The sequence below is a fragment of the Eptatretus burgeri genome, chromosome 7 (genome assembly GCF_056783735.1).
Source record: "Eptatretus burgeri isolate ZD-2024b chromosome 7, Ebu_testis_v1, whole genome shotgun sequence".
Taxonomy (NCBI): domain Eukaryota; kingdom Metazoa; phylum Chordata; class Myxini; order Myxiniformes; family Myxinidae; genus Eptatretus; species Eptatretus burgeri.
This window is the reverse complement of record NC_140967.1, coordinates 72081358-72102520: the sequence shown is the minus strand read 5'-3', so window position 1 is coordinate 72102520 and position 21163 is coordinate 72081358. Positions and strand designations below refer to the sequence as shown.

At 44.3% G+C, this 21163-nt stretch overlaps 1 protein-coding gene and 1 pseudogene across 2 annotated transcripts; one reads left to right on the top strand and one right to left on the bottom strand.

The window, feature by feature from the left end:
* Positions 1-145: 145 nt before the first annotated feature.
* Positions 146-12587, top strand: LOC147023521 (zinc finger MYM-type protein 1-like). Of its 2 annotated transcripts, none has more exons than XM_085889021.1 (2): positions 146-195; positions 9200-12587. In XM_085889021.1, exon 2 carries the CDS (start codon positions 9215-9217, stop codon positions 11696-11698), a length of 2484 nt encoding a protein of 827 aa, XP_085745147.1. In that variant the 5' UTR covers positions 146-195; positions 9200-9214; the 3' UTR covers positions 11699-12587. The 2 variants fall into 2 exon arrangements, with proteins under 2 accessions (XP_085745147.1, XP_085745148.1); XM_085889022.1 differs by lacking the exon at positions 146-195 and adding an exon at positions 3046-3242.
* On the bottom strand, positions 832-2704 carry LOC147023522 (protein FAM200C-like; annotated as a pseudogene).
* Positions 12588-21163: the final 8576 nt, after the last annotated feature.

The following is a 21163-nucleotide window of genomic DNA, read 5'->3' as shown; positions in this document are numbered from 1 at the left end:
CATTGCATGAGTTTCCGTCAGCACGTACTTTTCTCAATTGATAAAACACAAACTTACATGAATCTGATACTGAATCAAATACCCCGCCGAGTTATCCGAAAAGGGTTGAAAAATTAAAATATAATTTTAATCCACGAATTGCATTTCGAGGGGTTCCGGTACCCATGATGCAGTGCGCGGGCGCCATATTGGTTGGTAAGGTTGCTTCTGTTCGTGATATTTTGATTGTATCCTGAGTTCACCAAGTTTTGGGAATATTACTTTCATATATTCTTCTTTCACTGCACTTATATTGGCAACTATAGAAATAAATGTTTTCTGAAATTGAATATATATATATATATATATATATATATTCAATTTATGTATATATATGTATATATATATATATATATATATATATATATATATATATATGTATGTATATATATATATATATATATATATATATATATATATATATATATATATATGTATGTATATATATATGTATGTATATATATATATATGTATGTATATATATATATATATATATATATATACACATACATTTAACTAACCAATCGATAAAAGGTAAACAAGACTTAACAAGGCCAAATAATTAGCATAACCTTTCATTGCAGCAAGTCAGAATAACGAGTTAAACGTGAGAGATTGTGGAGCTACTCATGCTATCGTTGCCATGGAAATCAATACAACCAACATGGCGGCACGCACGGCATTCTGGGTGGAATAGCTCTGAAAACCCTCAAGACCGGTGGTTCTTAACCTTTTTAACCACCACGCCCCTTCTAGGAGTTGGTCCTTGCGTCCACGCCCCCCCCCCCCACCTCACATCTTCAACCAAACAAATAATTCTGTATAAGCAACACTCATATACATTACACAGGATATTTAATGAGAGACTTGACATTGCTTCTTAGCCACCAGATGTTGAATGCGTGGTCGAATGCCAGAGAGAGCACGACGCAAGCCCCCTTCAACGTTCAGCTTGTTTCTCTACTTGGTCTCGACAGCAACGAGCGTGGAAAATGCAGCTTCACGAAGATATGTTGATCCAAACATTGTCAGAATCCTAAGAGCTTGATGTGAGATCAAAGGGTAAACAGGAAGGTACGTGACCCAGAACGTCTCGAGATCCAGTTTTTTGAGGTCTTCTTCAGCTGAGGAGTTGAAATTTAACTCAAGAAACTCCTCTTGCACTTTGTCTGAAATATCAGCTACTTCACATTGAAATAGGTTCCTCATGAATTTCCAGGCTTCACGCTTCTGATTTATATCCAGAAAGTATCTGATGAATTCTGCTTTCAATTCAGTCAGATGAGTAATTATTTGTTTCTTTAACTCAGAATCAAGGTAACTGTGAATGAGAGCAGAATCCAAGTTAGCAAAACTGGCTGTACTTCCATCCTCAATTCGACATTTCCAGAGGTCGAGTTTGGCCATGAAGGCTCGAATGACGTCATGGTGCATGATTATGTTGATGTTTTTTTCCCTTGGAGTTTGAGGTTGATGGCATTGAGCACTTCAAAGATGTCCACCAGATAAGCTAGAGATAGCAAAAATCCTTCAGACTGGAACTTGCCATGAAGATCTGCTTTCTGCTGCAAATCTAGAAATGTTGCCACTTCTTGTTGTAGTTCATAAAGCCATCCAAGCATGTTTCTCTTCGAACGCCATCGTACGTTTGTGTGGAAAAGCAAGGCTTGATGTTCAGTATCCATATCCCCACACAGCTGTTTGAAGAGACGACTGTTTAAGGCTCCAGCTTTGATGAGGTTGACCACCTTGATAGCCAGGTTCATGACATCCCTCATTTCAGCAGGTAGAGTTCTGGATGCTAAGGCTTCACAATAAAGGATGCAGTGCGTTCCTACAGCAGATGGACTTTTTTATTTTAGTGTTGTGAAACCAGATTGCAAACCAAGCATGGCCGGAGCTCCATCAGTACACACCCCTTCCAGCGAGTCCCACAAAAGTTGATTTTCTTGGAAGAAGTTCGATACCACTTGAAAAATATCGGTTGCTGTTGTATAACTTTCCATGGGATGGCAGAAGAGCATTTCCTCTTTTACACTATTGTCTGACACAAAACGTGCATACATCAGTAGCTCAGAACACTGAGCAACATCAGTCCTTCTCATCTATATCATATGTCCAACTGGATGACAAATACAGGGGAAGCTCTTACTTGGTCGAGAACTTGATCTTTGATATCTCGAGACATTTCATCAATCCTTCTCTTGACGATATCGTTTGATAGAGAGATTTGCAAACGCTTGTTTGCATTATCCTTCTCCAGAACGAGCTCTGCTGCACACAGTACACTTGGTTTTATGAGAGCCTCTCCAATGTTATGGCTCTTTTTGCCCTTTGCGATCAACATGGTGATCTCATAGGAAGCCTCAACAACTTTTGAAATCTGTTCCCGAAATGTTCCACTGCTGTCCATCTTAGCTTGCTTCAAGGACTGCCTTTTTGTTGCAAAGAGTGCTTTGGGTTTGGCAGCAAGAGCAGGATGCATTGTCTTCAAGTGGCGTTCCAAGCGTGTGGGCCGCATGCCATCATTGCTCAGAGTCTTGTAGTATATTACGCACTGGGGTACCTCTGTGTCACCCATTTGGAGGGACACAAATCCAAATCGAATATATTCGTCAAGATACTTCTGATTTTTTGCACTCGTTGCGAATGATTTAGTTTGAAATGGTTACTGCAAATCTGTGAAAAAAATTTTTAATATTAAAGTTAAAATCAAATGTAAATTTTAATGTTAAAATCAAAATAAAATATAAATTTTTTAATTAATTTTGATACAGAAAATGGTCGGTCGAGTTGCGAATAGAAAACGAAAATTATTAAAGATGATACTTTGGGTTTTTTTATGTTCATCACAATATTATGCAAACACTTGTTAAGAGAATTCCAAAAATAATTCGAGAAATTCCTACTTTTTTCTCCAGGCTCGTGCCCCCTCTGGAAATTACTCACGCCCCCCCCCCCCCCCCAGGTTAAGAACCAATGCTCAAGCCGGATACGTTCTGCATCCTTTTCAACTACCCTTCTTTTGCATACGGAGTAAATATATGGTTTTCAACTTGTAAAACGTTTGCAAAATCAACTAACAAATCTCATGTGCGTGTTACACCAACCACACCCCACAGGTGAATGAAAGGATCACCAGTCGAGCTCGTGACCAGTATACCTAACAACATTGCGGACAGATCAGAAACGAGAACAAGAAAGTACTTACTCCATAAATTGTAAAATAAAGTTGGCGTTTCGTGGTAAATTCACGTCCCGAGAACTTTTTGAACAATGTATGCGCACATACCTTACACTTGGGCCGAGGGGTGTGTTCCATTACCAATCAGGTTGTCGAGTGCTAGCCAGGTGCCCTCAGCACTCTAGTGAAACGGTTGATAAGGAACGGCTGGCTTGACAAGCGATAGCAAGCTGATTGGTAATGGAACACACCCCAGGTCTCCAAGTAAGTTGGGTAGAGTCGAGATGTACAGAAAGGATAACAAGACAAGCCTGTTGTTGGCTTAACGGTTAAGGTGGCTGCCTTAAGATCTTTGGGTCTTGTGTTCGAGCCCGCTCACCATTGAATTAACACCAGGCACATTGACTCAACCGTCATCCTTTGGAGGTCAGCGAAATGAGCACCAGCTTACTGGTAATAGAGCGGCACTGCATCAGCGACACAGCAGCACCCCCACAAAATGATGCAACCAGCAGCCATGGGCTGCACATGATAGCTCGGACGAGACTGAGCATTCAATAAGACAGCCTTTCTGGGGTATGTATATACATTGGTATGTCTCAATGATCAGCACAGACGTCAAGCTCAAAGCATCAGGAAGAACTCGAACAAGTGAAGCAATCGACTCGATACCGAGCACAGACGTGGGTGGCTCAGTTGTGCTCTCAACTCGTCCCAAACTGACCTAACTTGAACAGTACTGGGTAGAGTGCATACCTCCCCCAGGTTGAACAGTTTACATTGATCCCACTGATAGGCTGGATCTGCATCCGGACCTGAACCAAAATCGAATCAGCTTGTTGTTATCACCTAACCAACTCATCCACCAAGTTTCGTCCAAATCCGTCCACAACCTTTTGAGATAGCGTGGCGTCGTGAAATTGGAACATTTGCTATTCAAACTCTTACTACACAATCAATGAGGGCTTGTTGTTCCATATCTCTTATTTCAAGGTTAAAACTCATTTTGCTCTTATCCTTAATTTTGTAATACAAGGATACACAAGACAATCAGACACAGGTGGAGGTCATTCAGCCCATCATGCCTGCGCCACATCAACGCCACACTAATTTATCAACACAAGATCCAAAGAAGAAAATGCCCCAAATTTTTTTTAAAGAAAGTGTTTGTATTTTTTTTTTAAGTTTTTGTATTTTTTTTTCCTGAGGGGAGGGGGCATGGGTTCGGTGAAAAAAAACACACCCCTTGACAGGACCACTGCCAACAGCTCTCCATACACCTGTACACAATCACCCATCCATGCTCAAACTACCTAAAAGTCCTGCAATCATCCCTATACTCCTCTATCTCCATAACTTGCAGGTGCCTATTGGTTCACGAAAAAATATCTTCACGAAAAATATAAGTGACCACTATATTCGTTATTGTTGTGTGTCTGTCTGTCTGTCCCGAGCATAGCTCCGTGGGTTTTGATCCGATCCTGATGAAATTTTGGTGGGAGGTTTATATCATGATGTAGTTGTGTTTTCCTGAAAATGGGCATGATGCGCCCATTATGGGCGGAGCCACGGCCAAAAAACATGTGTTTTAAGGGTGTAGCCGATATCAATTTGCATCTTCTCCTTGGGGGTTTGTCGAATCTGACAGGGGTTTCGGTATTTGGTTAGCCCAATGGCACCTGCATAGCCCCACGGAGCTCGGTTTTTCATTTTAGTGTCAAGGTCAAGGTCACAAGGTCATGAACTTAGAAAATTTCGAATTTTGACATAAAAATCAGAAGACCGCTCAAACTGAGAGCGAGGATGACAATATTTTTTATGCATAATCTTGAGGTCATTCCCCACCTAAAGTCTTGAAACAATTTTGCTTTATCTCGAACACCTTGCCCGTGGCGCCCCCTTCAAGTTTGTTTTTACGCTGATTTCATCAAAGTATGGATAATCCGAGGAGTGCGAAATGCCATAGAGCCTATATGACGTTATATTGTTCCTGGAATGTTCCAGAGGAAGTTTTGCACCAAAGGTCATAATCCTTGACCTTTGACCTTTAAAGTTCACAAAGGTCAAATTTTCAAAGTTGTGGGAATCGAACCGGGTTTTCGACCTTCTTCGAGGAACTAACTCCAATAAGCTATAGCATGTATCCTGTTTCCTTATTTTAATGTCCACAACATTGTTTTGTGACCTTTAAAGGTTATGCAAAGGTCAAATTTTGAAAGTTGTTGAACGAAAACCGGGTTTTCGACATTTTGTCACTCATACCACATCATGTTGATCATTTTTATAACTTGGTCAAACATTATCACATTGTCTCATCCTTGACTTCTGAAACAATCTACATCGTCAAATACCGCTCGTGAACCATCGTCGTCTTCAGACTTGTAATCTCTATTTTCATTGTTCTTTCCCATCCCCAACACCTTCCACTTGTTCAGGTTAAATTGCATCTGCCAATCTTTTGCCCAATCTATGCAAGTATGAATACTTTCCTAAATCTGACTATCCACCTAACCTCCAAGCTTTGTGTCATCTGCAAATTTGGAAAGCTTCCTCTTCACCCCACTATCAAAATCATTGATGTAAATAATGAATAGTAAGGCTGGTGGAAATGCTGTTCTCATGTCATTGCATACAGTTCTGTGCTCTGCCTGGAACACAGGCATCATCCCAACTGACTGGAAGAGGGGCCTTGTTGTCACTCTCTGGAAAGGGAAGGGTGATCGCCAAGACTGCAACAACTACCGAGGGGTAACGCTGCTCTTAATGCCGGGAAAAGTCTTTGCTCGAATCATTCTTGATAGGGTTCGCCACCATCTGCTTGAGCACCAGCGTCCAGAGCAGTCAGGCTTTACAGCAAAGAGGTCAACGATTGACCGTATCCTTGCTCTTCGAGTCCTCACCGAACGTAGATGAGAGTTTCGGCAGGGGCTGCTTGCAGCCTATGTTGATCTCTGTAAAGCGTTTCATTCAGTGAATCGGGATGTCCTCTGGAGGATTCTTGGTCTTCGTGAGGTGCCACCAAAACTGATCGATCTGATGTCTGAACTCTACTCTACTCTGGGACTGAGAGTGCTGTGAGATGTGGTGATACTATCTCTAACTTATTTCCAGTTGTTACTGGAGTTTGTCAGGGGTGTGTTCTGGCCCCCACACTTTTTAGCACTTGCATGGACTGGATTCTGGGGAGAATGTCAGAGAGATCAAGCTGCGGTGCATCGTTTGGGAATATCAAGATCTCTGACTGATTTAGCAGATGATGCAGTCATTTTTGCGGAGACTCTGGATATCTCGAGGTGCTGAATGAGGAGTCGAAGCTGCTGGGATTACGGGTTTCCTGGGTCAAAACTAAGATCCAGGCTTTCATTGACATTTTGTTGCTGCCATCTTGTTTGTACCTGTTTATGGTGAGGATGTTGAGGTGACGGGGTGAATCGCTTAGGTTGGCAGTGATATTCATGTGTCTACTGGCTGTGAGCCAGAGGTCAATAGACTTCTTCGGCGGGCCAGAGGAGTCATGGATTCACTGGATCATGGGGTGTGGCGCTGTCAGTACCTGTGCAGGAGAACGAAAGTCTGAGTCTTCAGGTCCTTGATGCTTACAGTCTTGCTCTATGGATGTGAGATTTGGATTCTGACCAGGGATCTGAGCTGGAGACTTAATTCCTTTGGTACCAGCAATGCTGGATTAACCATTAGGCAGACAAGGCATGTGCCTAAGGGCCAGCCAAAAATTCGGGGCACAAAAATTTAGGCAACTTTTATTTTTTTTAACATACTGTTACGAATTCGCGCCCGCCGGCGTGCGAATGGCCGCTTTCCACGAATAGTAGCCGCTCGCCCACCGGACGGACAATTCAGTCGTGACCTTCCGGAGCAACGCCAGAACCCTGTCACGGGTGGGTCTTCAAACCCACCACCGCCTAGCCAATTTTCTGCCCACGCAGAATAGGGTCAATCGCCGAATCTCGATATACCTAAGTACCCGCGCGGGTAGCTTACCGGGAGATCGTACCTCGGCGCAGGTCGACTTGGACACGAACCGCCCAAGCGGTTCGTTCCATTCTGCAGTGATAACGGAACGGGTATTATCACCCAACCTCGCCGGATCCGATTCTTTTTACCGGGTATTTAACAACCCCAACTCTTATTCCGCAATGCAAGATGGCATTTCAATGTGGGAAAGAAAATGCACCGAATGGGTCACATTCACACAAGCACATTTATTTATACATGCACATATACAGTCAATCATGCAGGTATGGAAGCAAACAAAGTGAAAGCACTACAACTGGCTATAAGCAATTTATGTACAGCCACTTATACAGTTTTACATCGCAAGACACGGCACCACAACATGCACTCAAAAGAAAAGAAAAGACCACCCCCACAGACAGGGGAGTCAGACAGGGTCTGCAGACCTTTATAACGTGGGGCCTTGGTGACCGAAAAGGCCCCACGAGGCTACGCAGGTTACCTTCCTCGTTGGGGCGACCCACGACGCTCCTTTCCCATGGCAGCTGGCGTAGCCGCGGTCCGGCCCAGGCCTCGTCCGACGGCCGGGTGATTCTGGCCCAGCCGGCAACGCCTCAGAGGAATGAACAGGCCTTCGCTCTTTCCGAGTTGATGCTCTCGTTAAGAGCCCGCTCGTCCCTCGCGCTGCCCGGACTGTCACGAAGCCCGATCACCTCGGACCGTTCGGAGCTTGTTGGCGAGTCCTCTCCGGCTCGCACTCGAGCGCGCAGGTCTGTGCGGCAGAGCAGGCGGGGCTGCGCTCCCAGCTCGTGTCTCCTCCTGGTGTCCGACCCTCTCCACCGACTGAAGGCTCCAAGCGCCAGGCTCCCGACTTCCGCGCAGCTCCTCGACCGCTCCAGACAGACTGAACCGGTGCTCTGCTCGCCCCTTTATAGGGTTGGAGAGACGAGATCTCATCTCCACACTCTCACCTCTGACCTCTGCCCGGAAAGCGGACGTGGTAGAGATCACCGGCCTTCTGGATCAGATTCTCCGAGAGCGAAGCTTCCACACAGAGCGGACGTGGTAGAAATCACCAGACTTGCGCTTCGACCCTCACAGGCCCCACCCCTTTCTCTCCTGTGATCCGTTTTTCGAGGCGAAGCTTTTACACAGAGCGGACGTGGTAGAAATCACCAGACTTGCGCTCACAACGAAACCTCCCGCGTCGGTTTGCAGTGACGCTGTTCGCTGGGGACTCGCCGCAGCTGGTGCAAAGATGGCGTCGTTTCGGAGACGAAGGTGAGGTGATGTTTGTGGCGTGGTGATGTTGACAGCTGCTGGCGGAGTGGTGAGGATGGTGTGGTTGTTGAGAGGCAGGTGTGGTTGTGGTTGGTCCAAAATAACGATAGGAAAAGAAAAACTATCTCAAAGGATCACAGCCCTGCGCACACGAATAAATCCCATTCAACAATGGTGGGGAAATCTAACTGAACACGGACTTATCGGCATAACTAACTAAGGACCTTTATGGTGTTCTGCGAATTTCCACAGCCGTAACAATACAATTCTTATTGGTCTCGTAATACATCGCATTATTAGTAGAATGGCATTCGTACTAGTACTACCCTAACAGCTATGGATCTTTCTATAGATCTATCACATTATAATTATGATTGTGTTTATCTCTACATTGGGCGACAGTCTGTCTCAGCAAATCAGAAGAGCGGTTGCATTACGGCTTTAGAAAATGAGGTCATTGGGAATTCGGGATTGTCCATCGTCTGATATAATCATAATATTCATATAGATTGTGTCATTTTTTAATATGGACAAGCAGTTTTCGTCATGTTTTTTTTATTTGAAACAAATTATTTCTAATTTCTGTCCCTGCCAGGGTAATATATGTATCTCAATTTTCGCAAATATTTTCAAGGTGCGCTACATCATGGTATAGTGTTTAATGGGGTTTGTATTTTATAATAAAAGGTTTTAAAACTTGTACATCTGATGTTCTATTTGCAGATTCAATCCATCGTTATGTCAGGATGCAAAGGTGGCTGGGAGCGAGCTCAGGAATTGCAGAAAAAGAAGCATAAGGAGGATCAACTACTCAAGAAGACTCATAAATTGACATCGTTTTTCCATGTGGTGGAGAAAGATGCTGGTGTTGGTGGTGATGATGATATAGATTCAACTAAGGACTCCCCTTCAACATCCCCCGCAGTTGATCCTGTCGAAGACAGGCCGGCCGACAATGGTGACACAAGGGGCGAAGGTGCTTCACTATCGACTCCACTGATTCCCAACGATGTCGGGTTGTTTGGGAACATCACAGACAAACTGCGCCATGTGTGCATCAGCTTGGGCACTGACCATTTTCGGAACTTGGATGACAGTTATCCAGAAACGAAGCGCGAATACTCTGGGGTGAATCGCTTTCTTAATCCCAGTGCCTTCAAACGGGTTTTGCCAAATGGGGAGGTAGCTGATCGTGATTGGTTGGTTTATTCTCCTGCCAAAGCTTGCGTTTTCTGTTTTCCATGCACTCTGTTTTCCTCTGACAGAGGGGCACAGCTTTCTGGCTCGGGATTTACTGATTGGAAGAATACGGCTCAGTACTTGAAGGCCCATGAAATCAGCCCAAAGCACATAGAATCAGTTCTAACATTTTGTCAGCAGGGTGCTGATGCCGGTCGAGTTGATAAGCAATTGCATCAAAAAATGCTGGAGCAGCGCAGCTATTGGAAAAATGTGTTGACACGTTGTGTTGCCACAATTACTTTTCTTTGCGAGAGGGGTCAGTCGTTTCGAGGTAGTAACGAAATTGTTGGCTCCAGCAGCAATGGTAATTACTTGGGCATTTTGGAGTTGATTGGCCAGTTTGATCCGTTTTTGTCCCAGCACATCCATTACCATGCCAATCGGGGTCGCAGTTACACGTCTTATTTGTCAAAAACAATCTGCGAAGAATTAATTGCGATGATGGGCAAGCAAGTACTTGGTCGTATCAAGGATGAGATTTCGAAGTCATGGTATTTCTCTGTTTCAGTGGACTCCTCACCAGACATTGCCCATACGGACCAGCTCACTATCATCCTCCGCTACGTCAACATGACAGATCACAAGCCTGTCGAGCGTTTCCTCACGTTCATTAGTATCTCGAGTCATACAGGTCAGAATCTTGCTGATACTCTTCTTCAATACTTGAAGGACCATGACATCGACTTTGACAATTGCCGCGGTCAGATGTATGACGATGCTAGTAATATGTCGGGCAAGTACAATGGTATGCAGCAAATTTTGAAGAACAAGAACAGTTTGGTTGATTACATTCCCTGTGTAGGTCACTCTTTGAACCTAGTTGGTCAGTCCGCGGTGGATTGTTGCATTGAAGCAGTTTCATTTTTTGGGTTTCTGCAGCACCTGTATGCGTTCTTTGTGGCATCCACGCACCGTTGGGGTGTCCTGCAGACCCATGTGGAACAGCAACCTGGGTGCCTCGTTCCGAAACACCCATCGGATACCCGGTGGTCTGCCCGAGCTGATGCCACTGAAGCTCTGTTCCACGGTTACCGCCAGTTCCAGAGTGCTCTCGAAGAGATCTCTGCAGATGAAAATCAGAACAGGGAGACACGAAATGAGGCAGATTCTTTGGCAGAACAGATGGGCACCATAGAAGTTGCCCTGATGTGTGAACTTTGGAATGATATTTTGCAGCGCTTCAACTGCTGCAGCAAGTTGTTGCAAAGTGCCACCATAGAATTAACACCAGCTATTTGTCTTCTGAAGAGTTTGAATGAGTTTTTACATGCACGCAAAGAAAATTTTGATTTCTATGAGCAACAAGCATGTGATCGCTGCGGCAACAGCACTTACAAATCCGAAAGTCGGCGAATGCCCAAGCGTAAGAAGCGTGACAATGATGGAAATGCTACTGATGCTACAGAAGGGATGACGGGCCAAGAAAAATTCAAAGTTAATACATTTTATGTCATCATTGACCAACTGCGAAGTGCATTGCAGAAACGCATAGAGGCGTATTCTGTAGTGCTGCAGCGGTTTGGCGTTCTGACAGAGTTTGACTCTATGACCGACGAGGATATCAACACTGCTATTACAGGGCTTGTCAGTGTGTATCACAAAGATCTGAATACTGATTTTGCGTCAGAGTTCCGTCAGTTCATTTGTTGGTATAAAAACAAACTGCCCTCAAGTTCCCCCTCAACAGGGTGTGCACAGCATATGTTTGCGCTGCTGCACACCACTGGAGTTAATGCAGCCTTTCCAAACACTGAAGTGGCTCTCCGAATATACTTAGCACTGATGGTCACCAATTGTTCAGGAGAACGCTCATTTTCGCAGCTAAAGAGAATCAAAGATGTGAAGCGTTCTAGCATGCATCAACAGCGTCTTGGTGCGTTGGCCCTTTTGTGCATTGAAAGTGATTTGCTCCGAGAACTGGACTTCAGTTCCGTAATTGAAGAGTTTGTAGTTGTAAAAGCGCGCAAAGTTGCAATCTAAGGTCTGGTAAACTGTAAAGCAAAGTGCCAAATCTGTACGTGTTTTGTCACGCATATATTCATGCACTACAAATTGTATAGAGGGATTAAATAAACTATTTTCTTTTCACATTAAATATTTGTCTTTTTTTGTATTAAATATTTTGTTCTTGAATCAGTTCATCTTTTATCTGGGGTCCATTTCCATGAGCCCAAGATCTAATGTAAAATTTTCAGGCCATTCTCTAAAATTTCAAAATGTGCCTTAGGGCCAGCCGAGGATTAATCCGGCACTGGGTACCAGGACTCTTTAGAGAATCATTGGCTATCGCTGGTCAGATTTTGTGTCCAACAAGCGGTTTCTGAGAAAGTCTCAAATGAGATTTGTTACCTGCATTGTCCGTGAACGTCAGCTGCGGCTGTTTGGACATGTGGCTTGTTTTCCTGACGCTGATCCTGCTCACCAGATTCTCTCAACGAGGGAGTCTCGTGAGTGGAGGATGCCAATGGGCCGACCACATGCCTCATGGTTGCAGCAGATTGATCGGCATCTCAAGGAGATGGGGATGGGCCAGGCATCTCTCGAGGGGATGGCCAGACGGAGGCCCCTGGAGTCCCGGCAGAAAGTGGACGCAGCGACGTGCTGCTCTGGCACATGCTCCCATACCTGACATGACCTGTGAGGGAAAAAAAAGGAAAGACTGCTTTCCTTTTCTACATACGCCACTTTTATTTTATTTTCAAGTCCTGGTTTTATTCTTTGCCCCCAAGTAAATGATGGCCAAGTCTTTTATTTAAGTAATATTGAAGAAGATACGTGTTGTAGTTAAATATGCTCGAGCGTGCCTTTTTGCTTTCTTGCTTGTAAATACTTGTGTTTGTAATAAATAATTGTTTGTTGCGATTTCCAATTCATCTCAGTTCTTTTCCTTTATTGGTCCGATGCAGTGCACAAGTAAGTTTGGACGGGACGTTCTACCCCAATGATTTGCTTTGTCAGCCAGCGCACACTCACCGTAACTCAGCAGTAATCCGAGTATGCGCTGAGGGCACTGACCACGATTAGCCAGCTGTCCACAGGTAAGGTATCACGCGAAGTCGTGTAACCCTGCCCAGATTGGCCGTGCCAATCGGCGTTCATGGTTGCTTAGCGACCTGCCTGTGCGAGGAGTTATCTGTGCCCAGCAGCCTCAGGTCCTGGCGTTCGGGAGGGGCCCAAGTGCTTCCCCTCATGGCAAGCTTCAAACCCCGGATCGACGACAAGATTTCCACCACCAGCTGCTGCTGCTGCAGCCTTCAAAACTGCCAAAACAGATATTGAGACAGCTGTAGTAATGGCTATAGATGATGATGCTCCTTTCATAGTCGAGATTGATGCATTTGATCACGCCATCGTGACTACTCACACTCAGTCAGGTCAACCTGTGGCCTTTTTTTTCTGAGAACTCTTTCAAAAATCAGAGCAATGCCACTCTGCAGAAAAAGAAGTATTCGCTGCTGTCAAAGCTTTGCAAAAATGCAGGTACTATCTTTTGGGGCATCATTTTCAGCTCATTATAGACCAAAAGTCTGCTGCCTTCATGTTCAACAGCAAACAGGCCAGCAAAATAAAGAATGAAAAGATCACGAGGTGGCGCATTGAATTTTCATGCTCCAGCTACGATTTTGTGTATCAGCCAGGTAAGGACAATGTTGCTGCAGATGCACTTCATATATATATATATATATATATATATATACATACACATACTGCTCCGCTGCGCACTGTAACTCTATCCGAGCTCCACAACTCACTATGCCACCCAGGTATTACAAGAATGACACATTTTGTATGATGTCGCAACCTTCCCTCCTCACTGGATAAAATTTAAAAGATGAGCGCTTCTTGCCAGGTATGCACTGAACCAAAGCCAAGATTCTTTAAACCCCCACCTGGTAAATTGATAAAACCAATGTAGCCTTTTAAGAGGTGATGTTGCAAACTGTTCTCAATCTTTGGCATGCCTGCATACACACACTGTGATTGTGGAATGAAAACATAAACTTTGCCCACTTTTGTGGGGTGTGGGGGGGGGGGGTGGGGTGCAGAATTAACAAGAATCTTTGGTTCAGGAAGAGGCCATTTGCTCATTATCCCTATGCCACACCAATATCATACACAATCACCCAGAAACTATCGTGGACGCCTTTTCGCGGTGGTTGTAGCTCCCACTGACACAAGTCGGGGGCCAAATCTTTCCCGTTCTTCTCTGCTGCCTGGATTAGTCAGGGCAGCATGGTCATGGTCAGAACCGATCTGTCCCTATGGACTGGCACTTTTCCTCACCTCTCTTTCTCTTTTCTCTCTCTAACTCTGTTGTGGTCCTGGCTTTGTGAAGGTGGGAAGAGGGGGGTACACCATCCTGGATGTGGGGAATCTCTAGGTTGCTGCTGGCAGATCGAGCGGCTGTCTGTGCCACAGGCTTCTTCGAGAGAACTATACACCACCCCCACCACCACCATCCACTAACGCCTGTCTACACAGAAGCTACCTACAAGTCCTGCCAATATACCCCTGTACCTGTCCCATCTATCTCCAATACTTCTAAGTACCTATCTACTTTTTTCTGCTGCCAGTACCGCTCGAAGACCATCCCATGCATCAACTACCCTGAAACACCCTTGCCTTATTAGTCATAACTGTCCTCTACTTTCAGGCTGTGATACCAGCTGGTCCGATACTGTCTGTTCTGTTTAAAAAAAAAAAAAAATTGTGCACTTATTTTATGAATACCATTCATTGTCTATGTCTGGTGTTGGCTTTCTGGTTATGGTGGTAGGCTTGGGATCCCCCGGTCCTGAGTTCAATCAAATCCTGCTTTTCTATTGAATTAATACCAGGTGGGGTTGACTCAGCTTGTCATCCTTCCGAGGTCGGCAAAATGAGTACCAGCTTGCTGGGATGATTGAGCCATTTGAATATTCTGTGTCAGAGTGGTGACCCATCCAGGATTGTACCCAATAGCTCAAGAGACTGCTTCGGCCGCATCAATGCTCTGTACAGAGTATGGTCCTAAAGGACGGATTCATTATCTAAACAGCTCTATCAAATCTATTCACAATGACCTCCTTTCCAATGTATAAAGTTGTGTCTCCCTGAACCATTCATCATTGCTTAGTCTCGCTAGCCCTGTAATCAATCTTGTAACCCCACACTACCCTCTCAATAACAGACAAACAAACTATGTCCTTCCTGAGACCTGAAAACCAAAACTGAACACAATATTCTTTAAGAGGCCTCACTAAATTCCTACACAGTGTTAACACTACCTCTTTCGATTTATCATTTATCCCACTATCAATACAACCTGAAACCATATTTTTTTTAGCTTTACCTGCAGGTCCATCCATCCATCCATTGAGACCATACTCTGTACAGAGAGCATCAGTGCTGCCAAAGTAGTTTCCTTGGCTATTGGGCACAATCCTGGACGGGTCGCCACCCCGACACAGTATACCAGCATGCTGGCACTCATTTTGCCGATCTCGGAAGGATGACAGACCGTGTTAACCCCACCTGGTATTAATTCAACAGCTGAACGGGATTTGAACTCGGGACCCTCGGATCCAAAGCCCGCCACCCTAACCACTAAGCCAACACCAGGCTTATTTACCTACAGGTGCCACGCAGTATATCATGTCTGCTTATAAATTTAATCTTTTGATCATTCGACCACATCTCGTTTGGCATGGGACATCAACTGGTATTTTGCAATGTTGAGGGCTGTCTGTAATGAAGGGTTACATCATTGGAGTCACAGGTGTAGATGTGGGCAAAGGGTCAGAATCTGGTGTTAGCTTTAAAGGTGGAACCAAAGTAGATGTACTTAGATCTCGCAGCCGATTCCAGGGTCTCAATGCTGAAAGGATTGTTGATTCCTTTGATATTTTCTCCTGTCGGGTATGGTGATGTAATTGTTGTACTCTTCAAAAGGGAGTGATGACAAGCGAATGGTAGCTTGTCACCACTCCCTTTTGCATGATTTGATGGGTTACATTTCACAACATAATTTGGTCTCATGACTTCAGGTTGCACCTATTGTGAGGTTTAACCAGTATTACATGGTTGTCTCCCCCCCCCCCCCCCCCAAAGTATTCTCTCAATGTCACCATGCTGGTTTGATGTAGCGTCCATCAATCGCTCTTGTTACACTTTTTATCCTTTGACCCAGGAGTCTCCGTGTCTTTCAGGAATACGTTATAAATAGTTAGTTGGCAGTTCCTGAGTTTCTTAGGTTGTTGACTCATGTAAAGAATCCATCTTGCCTGTTTTACACTTTTGCATCCTTGTTTTTGCAATATTCACATATGATTCTGCTGCACAATTCATTTTGCTGCTTTATAGTTGAAACCCCACTTTCCACTAAAGGTCTTGACTGTGTTCAACGTGAATGTGGACCAAAATGGCTAACCGTTTCAGGGATGCAGTGTCAAGGAAAATGAGTTTTAAATTTAATCACAAGCCTCAACCATATAAATCAGATGGTTGATTGCAAAGAAATTGCTGTAATCGTCTACAGTAATCAAATTTCTGCGTTCAATTGAAACCCGATTCGTACCAACCGTCTTTCATGGATAGCTGGGTATATCGAGGTTAGGAAGCCTCTTACTTACTCTACTTGGCACAAATTTCACAAATCTCGACATACTGGTGAATATCATGTTACATGCTCGGCCAGAAAACAAGCTTTCAAGGTCTACGAAGACAAGATTAATACCTATGTGACCCATGTCAACCTTACACTTAATCTTGGTTCTGGGTGCACCTGTTGCTGGAATTACCACCCTTTTGAATTTCCAAATATGATCCGAAAAATATTTTTGAATTTTTTTTTCTTTTACACCTTGAACATATTTCTGAAAGATCAAAAAACAAGTTATCCATAGGATCGGAATGGGCGACATTATTTGCAGTCATCTTGTTCTAGAATGGATGGATCAACAGCTTGCACCTTCTTTGGTGTGGTCGAAATGCTAACAGGCATCTCTGATAACCCAGGAGTCAGAATAGTTTTATTTTGATTTTGAGAACATTTTACCATCAGTACGAACTACTCTTGCCGTCTTGGAAAGCAAGACTATTTTCACTATTTGCACCACACTTACAAGGATGAAGAGTTTCATGAAGCAGTTCAAGAGAGTTATTCAAAGTTAAAAAAATAAAATAAAATAAAGGATGGGACTGCACTGAATCATGGAAGTGGTTCTACAGATGGGAGAGGATATAGAAACAAAGGAGTGGAGGTGAGCAGTCAGCCTCAATTTTGAAATAAATAATGAGGATGGGACAATGGGCTGAAAGAGCATGGACTGAAAAAGAGGCAACAAAACAAACAAACAAAGGACATTGTGCAGAGCACAATGTTTGCGAAATCCCTGAAACAAATTTGACCTAAAAAATAATTGGTGGTTGAAATGAGTGAAGTGATATGCAAATATTATTCAAATTTTAACTCAATCGGAGGAAAATTTAGTATTTTAGAAATTTAACTTAAGTTGACCTTTTGACCTCAAAATCAATCGACTCATTGCATAGGACCAACTACCATTTGATGAAGTTTCATGAAGATAATTTTTAAATTGTGACCTGTAGGTGATTGACGTACAGACAGACAAACAAACAAGAAAGACCGTGCAGAACACGATACTTACATTCCAAACACAAATTTGACCTTAAAAATCATTGGTGGTTGAATTCAGTGACCTGATATGCACATTCTGTTCAAATTTAGGGTCAATCAGATGAAAATTGACGATTTTAGAAGTTTAACCTTGAGTCGACGTTTTGACCTCAAAAATAGTTGTTTCCAAATTCAGTGACCCAATATGCAAATCCTGTTCAACTTTCAAGTCAATCAGATGAAAAATTACGATTTTAGAAATCCCATCTCAAAAATCTATAGGATTCTCAGCTGTGATTACTTCTACAACTTGGTAAAAAGTTTCATGATTATCGGTTTAGAATTGTGACCTGTAAGTGATTGACAGACAGAGACAGAATAACAAAGTCGACCGACCAATGTACTTGAAAAATCTTCGATTTTGCGACTAACAAATGGGGGGAAAAAAAAAATCACCGAGCGACAGTTGGCAAAACAGAACAAAGTACAACAACACTCTGTAGAGCGCATACCTCCACCAGGCTGAACATTTTACGTTTTGTATCCCACCGATGGGCTGGATCGGAAACAAAATGTAATCCATTTGTTCTCCTCACTAAACCAACTCATCCACATAGTTTTGTCATAACTCGTCCACAACTTTTTGAGACATGATTGTACACACACACACACACACACACACACACACACACACACACACACACACACATACACACACACACACACACACACACACACACACACACACACACACACACACACACACACACACACACACACACACACACACACACACACACACACACACAGTTGTTGGCCCCATCTCTCAATTTTAGAAATTAGGCCTATGTTGACCTTTTGACCTCAAAAATAATTGGTGGTTTAATTCAGTGACCTGATATGCAAATCTTGTTCAAATTTCAAGTCAATCGAATGAAAATTGACAATTCTAGAAATTTGGCCGATTTTTTAATTGACCTTTTGGCCGATTTTGACCTCGCAAAACTATGTCATATGACCATTGCGGGGACGGTGCCTACAATCAACAAAAGTTTCAGAACAATCAGCTGAGCGGTTTGGGTTGTAGGCGAGCAGACAGAAACAAACAAACGGAACAGATCAACATTCTTGACAAAAAAAAATGTTTTGCCAAGTAACAAGACACGACCAACCAACCAATATACTTGAAAAACCTTCGATTTTCGCAAGTAATAAAAGAAAAGCTCTTCTTTGTGTGAAATCCCATTGATGTTGAGAGCTTTCGTGCCACAGCATCCAAAAGTGCAGAGAGCTAGAGCAAGGGCACCAGTCCAGAGGGGGAAGCAGAACTCCAATGAGCTATGGACAAAGGCCTCGTCAGCTATGAAAGTTCAGATTTATAAATCAAGGACTTGGGATAATGGAGATACTCAGTCTGCAGCTATGTTTAGAGGTCAACTTTGATATAATGTCTGCCCAATTGAGGTCATAGCGGATGCTAAGGCTCAGAAGTTTGATAGCCTGAACATTTTCTCCCAGCTGATCAAGGAAGTAGAGAAGTACATTTGCCTGATGATCCTCTTGTGGAATTAAAGTGAATATGACACTTGCTTGGATTGAATGATATTCCATTTATCAGCTCAACAGCAGATCTGCTAACAGGAATACAGCAGCAGCTGATCTGTGATTGTAATAGGGGTACCAAACAGCTTAATGTGCAATTGTTTGCAAAGTGATAGGGTGTTTTGGGCATCAGAGTGGTTACCAGTAGATAAAAGGAATAAAACTGGACCCCAAGATGCTGCCTTAAGGCACTCCAGACTCCACTTGGAGAGGAAATTAAAGGATATTGTTGAGAGAAGCATGCTTACTGTGTGGATGGAAGAAGTCAGCGAGCCAAGGATCGAGTTAGGACCACAGGCAGAAATATTGGCGAACAGAACAGAGTTAGTCATCGGCCTGAGACGGTCCTAACCTCTTGTGTAAGATTCAGAGCCTCTACACAATGTTGGGAGCAACAGCAGCATATTCAAAGTTGACTAACCAGATCAGAATCCAAACTGATGACAAACATTCGAGAAAACGAACTATTATATCAGCTGCAATGACAGATTCTACAACTTTGCTTTCAAGTGGAAGCAACATGACTATCCAGCTAGAGTTGAATGAATCTGATTTTACACTCTTAAGTTGAGTGATGGTGACTGCTCTTCAACTTGTGCTTAAACAAAGGGCACTTCCCATCTGCTTGGAAAGCAGACAGAAGAAGGGAGAACAGCAGTGCATGATTTGAGAACTTGAGCACTAAATTTGTATTTTTAAAGGTTGGACATTAAATGGGAAGGCATTTAAAACATGAATGGAAAGAAGTCAATGAATCAAAACTATTGTTGTGGTTGACCAAATTCGCAAACCACCATTCAGGTCCCTTAGGTGAGATATCTCTGTAAGTATATGTGTAGTTAGGCCCAAACCCGTTGTCTAGAGGGAATAAATGTCATTCATGCGGGCTGCGACTCTTCAGGATAGCCGTTTTTCTTTTACTATCTTTATTTTGGACCAGCCGCCATTATTACCACCACCAACTACGTCTCAACAGCCATCACACAACAACCACCAACCACCAACCACAACGCCGCTTCACCACAACCGCCACGACCTTTACCGTCACAACTCGCCACCGTCGCATCGCCACCATTCTCGCGCCACTTGTGGGCGCCGATACTGGACTCGTGTAGGGCGCGCACCGAGCAGCGTGTTCAAAAACATCACGGACTTTCCACAGAAAACGGATCAAAAACGACTCACGCCCACTTTTGTTCCGTCCAATCGGTGAGCGAGGGGCGATTTGGCCCCGCCTCCAGGGCGTTCGCTATATGCAAATACATGGATCAAAAAGCATTCACGCCCACTTTTCCTCGGGCCAATGGGGAGCCAGCAAGAGAGGTGAAGGGTCGGAGGCAGAGGGTCAAGGGTGAAAGAGCGAAGCCACGGGGCTTATAAAAACGGCTGCGTTCATCAGTCAAGGGCAGTTCAGTTGGAAGTTGAGAGTTGAGTGTGCGGAGTTCAAGAGAGTCGTCGGTGGAGCTGGAAAGAAGTGGTACTAGTTAGAGTGAAGAGGACGGAGCTGTGGAGAGGTGACGGCGGCGAAGGCGGACGAGGGGGTGCTCGCGTCGGTGCCGGGAGCTGCACAGGGGCAGGCCAGTAACGCGACCGAGGTCGAGGAGGCGACGCTCGCCGCGGGACCCGAGACAGGGCGAAATCCTCCTTCCCCCAAGCATCAGCAACCCCCTCCTGTTTCCCCCCGCGCTGAGATAGTGCGACAAAGGGGGCCCCTTTTCCCACCCCCTACCAGACACTGTCCGCGAGGCCCGCGGAGTTGAGGCGCCACCGCCGCTCTGCGTCTCATCATCAGACGGTAGGCCCGACACGGTCTCGGCCCCAGGCCCGCCTACCCCCCTCATCCTGGAGGGTGGTTCTCTTTTCTTTTGCTTTGGGAATATGTGTTGTCGGCGCCGTCTGTGAAGTAAAATTGTATAAGTGTTGCCGTGTGCCCGGTAGTCGGATAGATCTGCATTGTTGCATTTGCTTTTTGTGTAATATTGCATTGTCTTCTTCTTTTACATGTGCTTTTGGTGGAATTGTATATGTGTGCTTTCCGTTCATCGCGAAATAAATGTGCTTATTGTTGAACTGTTTTCCCGCTTCGCTTCGTCTTTTCCTCTATTGAATCTCCATCTTGCTTCACGTAAAGGGTTGGTCGTGGGCTAAAACGCCCGATAATTAATCGAACCGTCGAGGCCGACGAATAACACCGCTCGGTTATCCCGATAGTACGGAACGGGTCG